The 14,365-nt window shown below is 44.1% G+C and overlaps 1 protein-coding gene across 1 annotated transcript in view; it reads left to right on the plus strand.

Moving 5' to 3' along the window:
• The first annotated feature begins 544 nt into the window (after positions 1–544).
• Positions 545–14,365, plus strand: part of USH2A (usherin) — an 809,138-nt gene continuing 795,317 nt past the window's right edge. Inside the window, exons 1-3 of the mRNA XM_084828794.1 lie at positions 545–1,079; positions 1,810–2,470; positions 11,883–12,048. Coding sequence (XP_084684920.1) covers positions 1,986–2,470; positions 11,883–12,048 — 651 coding nt within the window. The 5' untranslated portion in view covers positions 545–1,079; positions 1,810–1,985. The remainder of the gene's footprint in view (positions 1,080–1,809; positions 2,471–11,882; positions 12,049–14,365) is intronic.

Consider the following 14,365-nt stretch of genomic DNA (forward strand, 5'->3'; position numbering starts at 1 on the left):
GAATCCAGCAGTTCGGTGTCTTACCCTGTGAGAACATCTCATATATATTTGGCATGGTGCTACAGGAACTTCACACCAGATTCATGCCAGCCCTCAGACTTCCAGGAGTTCAGAGGTGGCTTGCACTCCTGTTTAATGTGAACCCCACCAGGAGGACAAAGGCCTACTGGTCAAGTAAGCTGGTCTTTCCTGAATCTGTGAGGCAGGGAAAGCTCTTACTCCCCTGCCCCCCGAGAAAAATATTGAGGCGTTGCTTACGCAGGTCTCCCTTTAGCGGGAAAGAAGCTCTGGCTGCCATTTTGACAAATTCAAAGGTTCTGTGCTGAAGCAGCAGATAAAGCACAGGGAACAGAAACCCCTGCAGACAAAGGAAGGAAGCAAGAACCAATTTGTTGCCACTGGCTGTATTAAATATTTTATGCTTTGAATTTGAGCGACCATGGCAGAGTTTGCTGATGCTTTGCTTTTTCCCCCCCTGCACACAAAAGTTGTTGGAGAGTCTTGAGAGCGAGGGAGTGAAACAACACAAGCACACACTTCAGTTGATGCTGAGTATGTATTCTGTACTGCTGCTTTAACATCAGATATGCACACTTGTGCGCTGAGTGCCTCAGACCCTCTCCCCCACAGTTAAGAGTGCTACATTCAAGGCTGAGGAGAACAGACGGTTCTCTGGCATCCCACTTGAAGCGCTTACTGTCTGAGATACTTTACCTGGGAGTCTGAGTGTTCCTTCTTACTGTGCCTCCTGCCAAGGCCTGTTTACTAAGAATTACTGGGGGTAACTCCACTGTTGCCAGGCAACGGGAACTAGCGTTCCTGCCATTTGAGCCAATAGCCAAACCGAAGGTTTGAGTAGTTGCCTCTTTGAAATGCAATAAATAATGACAATGCAGCGTATCTATCAATTACAATTACACAGCATTAGCCTTACCTGTATATAAGCCATAATATCTATATATAGTGTTGGAAATAGCACAGGCATTTGCTAGGAAAAGGGTCATGCAGGACAGATGGTGATATGTTTTTAATCAGCTTTGCTGAGAGCTAAAAGGAGCTGCATGAAATGGACAACTGGGGTAAGATGCAAAGTGCTTTGCAAACTTAAAGTTGTATGTATGTACATTTAACCTGAGTACCTTTTTTTTTTTTAACATATATTATGTATATATTTCTAGATGTTGTATTCAAATTACTTAGTGTGTTAGGTGTTTTTCCTGACGTAATGCAAGTGCATTTATTGTGGCACTGTGTGACTTAAGTGTCTGTACACTTCTAATGTAGAACTGCTTAGCTTTAGTTCTGTATAGCTAAGCCACAGAGCTTGTTGGCTGACATTCAAGGGTTTACATGTATGGCAGAAATTGACGTTTCAGATATTTGTGCCAAAATCAGTTCTGAAAATATTCCATATCATTTTATTTATGTATTTCATTTCTATACCTCCCAATAGCTAAAGCTCTCTGGGCACTTCACAACAATTCACAAAATCAGCAACTTCATGTTTCATATGTACATTTTCCTATCAAAATTACCTTGTGATTTTAATTCCTTTTTAATATCTTTGTGTGTTTTGCTTAGATAGTATACAGCCTAATTTATGTCTGATTATTACTGGCAGGTAAGAAGTTCAGACAAGAGATAATTATATTCCTGTTGTCCTCATCCTACACAGGAGCTTTGTAAATAGGTTTTCCATTGCAATTGGTGTCCTTCCCCCTGGTTTAGGTCAGTCTGGCTTTAGGTATATGCATGATTGTGCACAAAGCACCCATTTCCCTTATACAGTGTTTCTGTGTTGGCTTTCAGGTGTTATCACTCCCCAGGTGTGTGCCAGGTCATAAGAAGCTCAACACCCCCAGGATTTCGAATTAAGATGAAATGCTTTATCGTCTCTAAACCAAGCTACCCAGGGGCATTGTCACTGATGCGGTCATCATTATTTATTTAGGCATGTCTTATCAAGAGGAGACCTTCCTGTAAACATGATTTGCCTGGCTCTCCCCTTCCACTGTGGTTTCCTGTTTCATGCCATTGAAACGTTCATCATGGCTTATTATACATCCTTACTCCTGGCCAGCTCACAGGGACATTTCCCTAGACTTGAAAATGTGGCTGCTTTCAAACACATTTCCGTTGTGCCAACCCAAGCTACCTGTGGACTGTCAGAGCGGAGTGCTTTTTGTCAAAGTTTTGTTGCTGTCGAAAGTATTCACTCCTGTACCCAGCAATTTTGCACTCAGGAGTGTCCATACAGATCATCACCTGCTTCCTATACTGCTATTCTCTCAGAAACCCTGGGACTCTGCATCACACATGACAAGCATGATTTGCATCCTGGACCCTTCGGCAACTCATCAAGCTTTATTTTTCATAACCTACAGGATTGTTTTTCCACTCCCCGTGCACGGAAACTTGCAACTTCATTTACTTTAACTGTGTGGTTGAAACCTGAGAAAGAAGGTGTAATGTAAGTAGTTGGCTAGTGTTTACTTAATTAGTAAAATCAGTCATAGTAGTAGACAAAGTTACTGTTTGGGTGCACATAAAGTGGAACGCACCCTGATCCTATACACAAGGGTTTTGTAGGAAATTAGAAATATCATTTGGTACAGCCTCACCCAGATTGTACCACTTCAGACTGCATCTGGGGATCACACGTTTGATTGTTTCTCCAATAGCAAAAATCTGTTCATGGAAAGTTAACATGTCAAGAGGTACGTTCTAGCCCAGCTGCCCAGTGTTCTCTCTTTTGTGCTTATTCTCTATGTGCAGGGAGTTCTTAAATGCATTCAGGCATGTATTTTCCCACTTGCATTCTGAATTGGAAGGACTATTCTAAATGATATAAATATGTAGCTTGGAGCTGCACTTCCTAGGTGCAGTAAGGTAAGACAAGTGTTATGTTGTCTGTCAACTGCAATCCCATGATAAAAGCTTATTACCAAATGCTAGGCATGTAAGGCATGGGTCTATCTGGTGGCCAAAACAGATAGAACCTAGGTGAATCACATATCTGGTACTACTCCCCTTCTATGCCATACATTTTCCAGAGAGGCCCATTTATTGGCTGTGTAAGGTGTCACATGTTGCATTTACTATGTTACGTGTCAGTACTGTGCTCTTTCTGCTGAAGGTGACTGATGCCAAGATGAGAGCACTAGTAACCCCACACAGCTATGCCAGGACAACATTCTTGTCACGTGAGCTGTGTCATTCTTGTCACAGCTCATAGCACCAGCACCATCTATGACTGCCACAGTTAGATGCCTTGTTTACAACAGCAATGTTGTAAGAGCAATGGCAACTCCAACCCCTGGCATTTCAGCATGGTGCTCATTGCTCATGGCTCTTCTTCTTCTTCTTCTTCTTCTTCTTCTTCTTCTTCTTCTTCTTCTTCAGAGCTATAGGTCCATGTTCTTCACTTCAACTGTAGGACTGTGGTGGTTCCCAGCGGCTTAACAATGAGGCGCTGATAAGGATTGTGGTGTTGCCAGCCCTGCTCCTGATACTGTTCCCCCTTTCCAGCCCCTTCCCTCTACCTCTGTCTCTCCTTACCATGAGAGTTTTCCAAACACTGCAAGTGGCCATGAGAACTTTCCTTCCTCAGGGGCTGAGGAAATATCATCAAATATCAAATATTAAAATATAATTGCAAAATTGTGGATGCATTTTAGTACAGTATTTGTTGTAACTTTTTAGACACGTTTCCAGATTTTAGGAGTATTTTAAACCATAAGTAATGTTTAGCAATTGTATTTTAATTTCAGCCTCTGAGGAAAGAAAGTCCTTTCCTAAACTTGGGCATAACAAAAGTTTTTTCAGGGCCTGAGAATATTTTCTCTTCTGTTTTGGGCCACAGAAGTTCCTTCCCCTCTTGCTGTTTCCTTGGGAACTTTCCACCTCCTTTTACTCGCTCCAAGAGCTGGCACCCACTTCTGAGGTTGTTGATAATCAGGCACCGCACACTTGCATGCTCATCCAAATGGGACAAGGAGGAGACAAGCAAAGGAGGCAAGGAGAGAGGCAAGTGAAGAAAGGCAATGTAGCTGACAAATTGTCTTAAAGAGGTGAGGCAAGGACCAGCAATATCCTCTAAAATTCCGAGTGCTCTGCACTGCATGGCTGTGAAGGTTTGGGTTTTTGGCCCTGTTTTGCAGCTCAGTGAAGCTGCTGTTGGGCTGTGGTAGAGCAGCTGGCTGGTTTTCTCATTGGTGGCAGCAGCAGCAGCAGAGCACATCATCGGAGCTGGGGGAAGAAGAAGAATGGAGGCGGAGCAAGTGAGTGTGCATCTCATTCACACATGTAGCAAAGAGCGTCAAAGGAGCATGAGGAAAGGGGCTCTCACTTTTTTCCAACTCACACAAGTCAGAACATATTACTGAACCAATGTCCAAAGCTGTGAACTATTGTCCTAACATGAGATGTACATTTTGTAGAGCAACTGCTGTCTTTTTGTGGGTGGAATACACTAAATCTTAAATAAACCAAAGACAGACAAACAAGTGGAAGAAAAATACTAAGAGGAAGAAAAGGGGCATATAACAGAAGGTTAAGATTTTATTTGGCATTCCAGATTCCCCGAAAATAGATTACTAAGGAAGACATTATTCCATGTTAATTTAGTTACTTAATAATATAGCTCTCACATTGAAAGTTTTTTGCCAATGTGGTTTCAGCTTGAAAAATAGTGAAGATCACTGAAATAGCTAACAGCCATAGCTCCATTAATGTGGATGGCAGTTTGCAGGATACAAGAGGAGGATCCCTGCCCCAAAGACCTGACGGTCTAATTGGGAAACTACAGTGAAAGGGAAAGGAAGTGGAGGCAGAGATAAGTAGAGGAAGAAAGTGCAGTTATTTACGTTACACATACTTAGGCTTAGTTACAGTAGGGCATGGGAATTCAGGGAACCAGACAACAGAACAGATGTCTTTTTGTCTGGTTATAATGTTGTGGTAAAAAAATTGCCCACCCACGTTGGACGTCCTGATTTGAGTAGTTTCTTCAGCTACTTCTGCCTGCCCCCTTTCCTGCCCCCTGTCAGGGGTGTTTCTGAGTGCAGGAAATGGGACAGCAGTTCAGATTCTGAAGGAGAACCATCAGACATGGGGGAGGTGTTTTCCCAGGCTAGTCCAGATATGACTAGACTGGCTTCTCAGGTTACAAACATATAGATGGCTGAGCTTCAGGGTCCCTCCTCACCCCACCCCACCCATGAGAGGCAGTGAACAGGAGATTGACCTACTAGATGCCAGGCACAGGTACAGAGCAAAGAGAGACAAGGCAGGGGCGGAACTTAGATGGTCTACCCGATTGGCCTTGCGTGAGAGGCTGCGCTTAGAGGCCTCATGAGAAGAGAGGGACCTCCCCCCCGTAAGTTAGGCTAGTGAGACTGCTTCCCTCTTCAAATGGCAGTTGTTGTTGTTCAGTAGTTAAGTTGTGTCCGACTCCTCGTGACCCCATGGACCATAGCACGCCAGGCCTTCCTGTCCTCCGCTCTCTCCCAGAGTGTGCTCAAGTTCATATTCATTGCCTCAATGATGCTATCTAGCCATCTCATCCTCTGCCGTCCCCTTCTCCTTTTGCCTTCAATCTTTCCCAGCATCAGGGTCTTTTCCAGGGAGTTTTCTCTTCATATTAGGTGGCCAAAATATTTCAGTTTCAGCTTCAGCATCTGTCCTTCCAATGAGCACTCAGGGTTGATTTCCTTTAGGATTGACTGATTTGACCTCCTTGCAGTCCAGGGGACTCGTAAGAGTCTTCTCCAGCACCACAGTTCGAAAGCATCGATTCTTCGGCACTCAGCCTTCCTTATAGTCCAGCTCTCACAGCCATACGTTACTACTGGGAAAACCATAGCTTTGATTAGACGGACCTTTGTCGGCAAGGTGATGTCTCTGCTTCTTCCTATGCTGTCTAGGTTTGCCATAGCTTTCTTCCCAAGGAGCAAGCGTCTTTTAATTTCATGGTTACAGTCACTGTTTGCAGTGATCTTGGAGCCCAAGAAAATGAAATCTGTCACTGCTTCCATTTCTTCCCCTTCTATATACCAGGAAGTGATGGGGCCAGATGCCATGATCTTTGTTTTTTTAATGTTGAGTTTCAAACCAGCTTTTGCACTGTCCACTTTCACCCTCAACAAGAGGCTCTTTAGATCCTCTTCGCTTTCTGCCATTAGGGTGATATCGGCTGCGTATCTGAGGTTGTTGATAATTCTCCCAGCAATCTTAATTCCGACCTGTGATTCATCCAACCCAGCATTTCTCATGATGTACTCTGCATATAAGTTAAATAAGCAGGTCGACAAAATGCAGCCTTGTCGTACTCCTTTCCCAATTTTGAACCAATCGGTTGCTCCATGTCCGGTTCTTACTGTTGCTTCTTGACACTCGTACAGGTTTCTCAGGAGACAGGTAAGGTGGTCTGGTACTAGGGGTGGACGAAAGTCACTTACCTGTCCTCGAAGGACGTTTGCGGTGGGGGGGAGGCGCTTCGCTGGTCCCCCCGCGAAGTTCAGGCCGGGGGGGGGAGGCTTCCCGCCTCAGCCTGGCCGAAATTCAGGCCGGGGGGGAGGCTTCCCGCCTCAGCCCGGCCGAAATTGAGGCCGGGGAGGAGGCTTCCCGCCTCACCCGGCCGCGAACACGAAAGTTTAAAAAAACAAACAAACACGCCCCCTGATAGGCTACGTGACGATTCACATAGCCTATCACAGCTAGATCTGCAAAGTCAGCCGTAATAGGCTACGTCAATCGTCACGTAGCCTATCACGGTTGACTTAAAAAAAAAAAAAAAGCACGTACGCTAATGGCGGCCCCCATAGGGAGCCGCCATTCGCGTTCCTTATTTAGTCGCTGTAGTCTACGTAAATCTTTACGTAGACTACAGCGACCAAATAAGGACACATCCGTACACACTTTTTTCTTTTTTTTTTAAAGTCACCCGTGATAGGCTACGTGACGATTGACGTAGCCTATCACGGCTGACTTTGCAAATCTAGCCGTGATAGGCTACGTGAATCGTCACGTAGCCTATCAGGGGGCGTTTTTTTTTTCTTTCATTGCAATGGCGGCGGTGGCAGCCGGTCGAAAGACCGGCTGCCGCTCCCGCCCCGCTCGAACACCCACCGAACCGCCGGCCGGACCCGCCGCCGGGAGGGACATTCGGCGAAGGTAAGTCCCGTCCTGGGGGGGGGGTGAGGGGGGGTGCGGAGGATTTCTCCCCGAAACTTGTTCCGGGGGCCGAACACGTTGGCGCTCGGCCCCCTGAAGTTTCGGGGAGAAATTCTCCGCCAACCCTATCTGGTACTCCCATCTCTTTCAGAATTTGCCAGAGTTTGTTGTGATCCACACAATCAAAGGCTTTAGTGTAGTCAATGAAGCAGAAATAGACGCTTTTCTGGAATTCTCTTGCTTTCTCCATGATCCAGCGAATGTTGGCGATTTGATCTCTAGTTCCTCTGCCTCTTCGAAACCCAGCTTGTACTTCCGGTAGTTCTTGGTTCACATACTGCTGAAGCTTAGCTTGTAGGATTTTGAGCATAACCTTGCTGGCATGTGAAATGAGCGCAATTGTATGGTAGTTTGAACACTCTTTGGCGTTGCCCTTCTTCGGAACTGGAATGTAAACTGACCTTTTCCAGTCTTGTGGCCACTGTTGAGTGTTCCAAATTTGTTGGCATATTGAGTGCAGCACTTTAACAGCATCCTCTTTTAGGATTTTAAATAGCTCAGCTGGAATACTGTCATCTCCGCTAGCTTTGTTGTTACTAATGCTTCCTAAGGCCCACTTGACTTCACTCTTGAGGATGTCCGGCACAAGTTCAGTGACTGCACTATCATGGCTATCAGGGACATTCAGATCTTTCCTGTATAGTTCTTCTGTGTATTCTTGCCACCTCTTCTTAATCTCATCTGCTTCTGTTAGGTCCCTGCCTTTTTTGTCCTTTATCATGCCTGTCTTTGCACAAAATGTTCCCTTGAGATTTCTGATTTTCTTGAAAAGAATTCTAGTCTTTCCCATTCTGTTGTTTTCCTCGATTTCTTTGCATTGTTCATTTAAGAAGGCCTTCTTGTCTCTCCTTGCTATTCTCTGGAACTCTACATTCAGTTGGATATATCTTCCCCTTTCTCCTTTGCTTTTCGGTCAGTGCTTGGAGGGGAGACCACCTGGGAGCCATATGTGGCCACTTTGAGTTCCCCAATGGAAGAAAGGTGAGATATAAATGTAATGAGTATGAATAAATAAATATTTTATACCCCACCATTCATTAAAAATAACCAGGATGATGTACAACTGTGTAGTAAAATATATAAAGAGAAAAAAATTAACATTTGCAAGGGCACAATCCTATGATTCATGGGAGGATGTCCCAGGGGTGATAGAATTTTGCAGACCTCCCTCTCCATGGGCATGGAGGACGGCCACCACTAGAGGCCTTCTTGTTGCAGTGGCAGAAACCTCTGCAACCATTGCCCCTTTGCTGTGGGTTTTCCAGTGGTGGTAGGGAGGGAAGAAAGTGGGGTGTGCTGGGGACAGGATCCAGAGTCCCCTCATTCCCGCTGCATGCTCCCCAAACAAGAAAGAAACTGCACCACCCCTGGAGCTGGCATAGTGAAAAGGCCCATTCCTTCTGCTCTCACTGACATGAGTCTGTGGAAGAGCTTGGATGGGGTGGTTCCTCCACCATGGATTCTTCCCACCTGATCTCTTTAAGATTGCTCTGTAAGCATACAGTAGAAGCAGTAAGAATCAGTAAAAGAATATAATCTGCCACTGATGTTTAAAAGGATGGGAACTAAAAAAGAAAAGAAAAGAAAAGCAGAACATATAATATTGTTTATTGCCTTAATGTTGCTGGGAAGATCTTCTCTGATATTTACCCTTCCAGCATCCCATCGTAGCTTGCTATCAAGTAAACTTTTGTTTTTTAATGGATCAACCAGTGTGGCTTACAAATATTTCACAATTCAAGAAGAAGCGTAGATTTTGCAAAGAGAAGTAACTTCCAGAAGAGCAACTATGCCTTAGTCCAGAAAAGAAAAGACAATTCCTAATATGAACTGATGCAATTATGCCATGTTACGTGTAAAGATACAACATGCCTTCATCTGATGGTAAATAAGTTGTAAACCACACATTTGTAAAAACTTTGTGGATTTTAAAATGCTACAGCTCAAGGTCACTTCCCCTGTTAAAGTCTTGACACCTGTGAGGGTCCACATATGGGGATATTTGTTTTTAGATAAGCAAAATTAATAAACCCTGGATTATCCAATTATTGTTTATCCAGGAACTGGGTAAATCCAGTTCCTAAATATTTTCCTACTTGGCTGTGTCTTCTGGCAAATATTTGTTAACGAAAAACTAACATGTTTACATGCAAACAGAATCGGCAGTACGTTAAGGAATGCATTTTTAGTAAACTTGCAGAGTGACTGTTTTGCTTAAAATTTCTGTTGATAAACACTATTGGGATCATAATCATTAATGAAAGAGAGTAATGGTCAAACTTCATTTATCTTATCTGATTAAAAGTGAGTTACTGACAAACCTGTCAATGGGCATAGACATGACTATGTCCCATTGAAATCAGTGGGATAGGACTTAGTCATAATTAGTTCCTTTTGCTATACCCTATATTTTTGAAATAATGCAACAGTACTTTTCTGAAAACTAGGAACACATTATAAATATATATTGACATTTCATACTTATATTTTAAAATCGTATTACTGATAAAAGTATTGTCAGATTACCGTGTACATGATTAAACATTGGTTATATTATTTATCAATTTTAGCACACCTAAGGATATAGTTCTGAGCACATTCACTTGACATGAATCCAGGTGAACTCAGTGGCAGGGCCAGCCCTACCACTGGACAAGGTGAAGCGGCTGCCTCAGGTGTCAGATGCTGGGGTGCAAGGAGCAGCTGCAAGTTGTTGGAAAACAAAGCTGTGTGAGCTACACAACCTACCTTGTGACACCCCCCCCCCCCCCGGCTAGCCTGCTGCTCTCAGGTGTGGTAGAAGACACTATTCCATCACCTGGGTTGAAGTAAAATGCAGTTGCCAGTCCGGTCGGCCCCTGTACATGATGTGTGTGTGGGTGGGGAGAGGGCATCTTGTTGTGGGTAGGCCTGGATGGGAGTGTAATAATTCTGGCATTCAAACCAGAGCTAGTTGGCTCCAGAGTTGAAGGGACATAAGGCAAAGCTCCTTTCTTTGGGACCCCTGATACCTCACCTGGTCCCCATTTTAATACTAATTTAAGTACAACATCTGGTGCTTTAGTACCAAATGGTTTCTGGCCACTATATTGGTTTTTCCCCAAATGCCATGGAAGTTAATTTATTTCAGAGCATTGTGTGGGGAGTAGGGTGGGGTGTAGGAAAAAATGGCCCCCACCATGTTTTGGGGACAGGAACAGATGGCTGCCATTGAAAAACATAGTAACAGACATGTTTTTGGCCCTTGCCCTCTGTTCCTCTCACAAAACACTTGATGGTGTCCAGGGATTTTGTAGGCCACTTGGCCAGCAGAGTATCAGCGGTCCCCCCTTGGCATTGTCCCCTAGTCCTCCTGTACTTGTTTACATTCTTCAAGTTTTCAGATTTAGCCACTGAAGCTGCAATCCCAAACACACATACTAGGAAGCAAGGCCCACGTGAACGTATTGAGACATCTGAGTGAACATACATAGGATTGCACTGCACAAGTCTGGATATATAAGAGATGGATATATAAGAGATGACGAGTTGTGTTCTGGGTATTTTTCCAAGCACTGATTTGTGCAAATGACTACAGTACTCGTAGGTTTTCATAGATGTTAACTAAAATGCTTTGCTCTATTGTGGATGGGATGTGAAGAACTATGCCTACTTCTGCACCATGCCCACTCCGCCCCCGCCAGCACCTGTTCTTCCTGCTCCCTTTCTTTCCTGTCATCCCCTCTCTTCTCACGTAGATATACACAGGGTGGACACACATACCTTAAATGTACAGGTTTGTTTTTTAATTACCCAGGGTAATTTATTTCTGGGGTAATTGATTTCTGTTGGAGAAACTGTAAACCCAGCCCACATGTTAAAATGCAAAAATACATTTAATGTCATGCCTGGGTTGGCTCTTAGTAAAGCATTCTACCAACTACCATGGAGGAGAGCAAGATGGCTCTTCAGTAGCCTTTCATGATTTAGCCTGCACAACCAAAGCAGGTGCAATGACCAAGGAAAAGACCTGCTTTACTTCTTATGCTTTCCCACTAATCTATGCATATACAAAAGCCTGTCAAGTTCTATGCATGCATCAAGGCTTTTCACCCAGCAACAGAATAGAAAACAGCTACTGTTGCATAGAATAAAAATATATTGGTGCATGCACAGCTGTTGATGCAGCATTCATGGTATAAACCCAACGCACCCTTGGCAATGATGGTGGCCTGCATGGTACCTGGCACCCTCACAGAGCCAGTGTAGTGTACTGGTGACAGTGACGGACTGGGAGCCAGGAGATCCGGGTTCTAGTCCCCACTCGGCCATGGAAGCTCACTGGGTGACTTTGGGCCAGTCACAGACTCTCAGCCCAACCTACCTCACAGGGTTGTTGTTGTGAGGATACAACGGAGAGGAGGAGGATAATGTAAGCCACCTTGGGTTCCTTGCAAGAGGAAAAAAGGCGGGATATAAATGCAATAATAAAATAAAAAAAATAAACGGTTCTTCTTAATTTGCTTTATCCCCAATTAAACTCCAGCCCAGCTTTTTATGCCTCCAACATGCCACGTCAATCCTCTTCCTCTTCCTGCTGTAGTGTAATACAACTTAGCTACTCTTCTGGAAGCTGACCTTCATTTTTCTTCTTCTTTATTGTTTCAAAGGTGTATGGTGGAGAAAGCTGTTGATGGGCAGACTGTGTTCAAGCTTACAATCTCTGAGAAAGAGACCATGTTTTATTATCGCACTGTAAATGGGCTGCAGCCACCGATAAAAGTAATGACACTGGGGAGAATTCTTGTGAAGGAATGGAATCATCTTAGCGTGCAGGTGAGTGAAATAAAAAACCACACACATTTAGCATGGTTAAAGTCTTGAATTGCAGGAGCAAGGCTCATCTGAACAAACACAAAGATGGTAGAGTTCAAGTTAAAATATACTGGTAAATTGGGAGGAGGCGATAATGGATCTCATTACTTTAGGCTTAGGTCTTTAATGAAGCAACCTACATTAATGAAGTTTGACCAACAGGGAGTTTTCTTTGTAAATTGAAATGGCTGTTTAAGCCCCACACCCAGCAAATACAGAAGAAAATAAAATAATTTCATTCCCCTCTATAATTGTTGTTCAGTCATTCAGTCATGTCCGACTCCTCGTGACCCCATGGACCATAGCACGCCAGGCCTTCCTGTCCTGCGCTCCCTCCCGGAGCGTGCTCAATTCCATATTCATTGCATCAGTGATGCTATCTAGCCATCTCATCCTCTGCCATCCCCTTCTCCTTTTGCCTTCAGTCTTTCCCAGCATCAGGGTCTTTTCCAGAGAGTTTTCTCTTCGCATTAGGTGGCCAAAATATTTCAGTTTCAGCTTCAGTATCTGTCCTTCCAAGGAGCACTCAGGGTTGATTTCCTTTAGGATGGACTGATTGGACCTCCTTGCAGTCCAGGGGACTCGTAAGAGTCTTCTCCAGCACCACAGTTTGAAAGCATCAATTCTTCGGCAGTCAGCCTTCCTTATAGTCCAGCTCTCACAGCCATACGTTACTACTGGGAAAACCATAGCTTTGATTAGACGGACCTTTGTCGGCAAGGTGATGTCTTTGCTTCTTCCTATGCTGTCTAGGTTTGCCATAGCTTTCCTCCCAAGGAGCAAGCATCTTTTAATTACATGGCTACAGTCACCATCTGCGGTGATCTTGGAGCCCAAGAAAATAAAATCTGTCACGGCTTCCATTTCTTCCCCTTCCATATGCCAGGAAGTGATGGGGCCAGATGCCATGATCTTCGTTTTTTTAATGTTGAGTTTCAAACCAGCTTTTGCACTCTCCACTTTCACCCTCAACAAGAGGCTCTTTAGATCCTCTTCGCTTTCTGCCATTAGGGTGGTATCATCTGCGTATCTGAGGTTGTTGATAATTCTCCCGGCAATCTTAATTCCGACCTGTGATTCATCCAACCCGGCGTTTCTCATGATGTACTCTGCATATAAGTTAAATAAGCAGGGCGACAAAATGCAGCCTTGTCATACTCCTTTCCCAATTTTGAACCAATCGGTTGTTCCATGTCTGGTTCTTACTGTTGCTTCTTGACCCTCGTACAGGTTTCTCAGGAGACAGGTAAGGTGGTCTGGTACCCCCATCTCTTTCAGAATTTGCCACAGTTGGTTGTGATCCACACAATCAAAGGCTTTAGCGCAGTCAATGAAGCAGAAATAGACGTTTTTCTGGAATTCTCTTGCTTTCTCCATGATCCAGCGAATGTTGGCAATTTGATCTCTAGTTCCTCTGCCTCTTCGAAACCCAGCTTGTACTTCTGGTAGTTCTCAGTTCGCATACTGCTGAAGCCTAGCTTGTAGGATTTTGAGCATAACCTTGCTGGCATGTGAAATGAGCCAGCAATTGTACGGTAGTTTGAACACTCTTTGGCATTGCCCATCTTTGGAACTGGAATGTAAACTGACCTTTTCCAGTCTTGTGGCCACTGTTGAGTGTTCCAAATTTGTTGGCATATTGAATGCAGCACTTTAACAACATCCTCTTTTAGGATTTTAAATAGCTCAGCTGGAATACTGTCATCTCTGCTAGCTTTGTTGTTAGTAATGCTTCCTAAGGCCCACTTGACTTCACTCTCTAGGATGTCCGGCTCAAGTTCAGTGACCTCATCCCTCTATAATAGCCAGTACTAAATTGTAGATCAAGCAAGCACAGCCATATGAAGCAGGTAATGAATCGTTTGATTGGTTATCTAGATTTATTTAAATATACCACTTGCCCTATCACAAGGGTTTATAGTGAATGGAAAGCAGTGGTGTAGCGGTTAATTTGGAAATGCAGGAGCTCATTGTGACCGTCTCCAACGGCAGTCCAAAAATTCCAGGCAGCTGTGTCGATCCGTATCAACAAACCAATTCTAGGAGTTTTAATCTCCACCAGGAGCACGTCTTTGGTAAAGCGAATAGGTCTTAACTGCCCATTCCAGACCAAGTCATCCCAAATACTTTGCATTCCAACATAGAACAATATATTGTTGCTTGGACAATTCATTCCCCCCAAGCTACAGTGAGGATTGCAGCTAAGCTCAGAGAACAGGAAATTCTGAGTGGGGCGACAGATCACATCAGAGTCCCTGCTAATGAAAAAGTGCTGGGG

Source organism: Heloderma suspectum, chromosome 1, assembly GCF_057233095.1.
Source record: "Heloderma suspectum isolate Gila_16-S chromosome 1, 16-S_ref, whole genome shotgun sequence".
NCBI lineage: Eukaryota > Metazoa > Chordata > Lepidosauria > Squamata > Helodermatidae > Heloderma > Heloderma suspectum.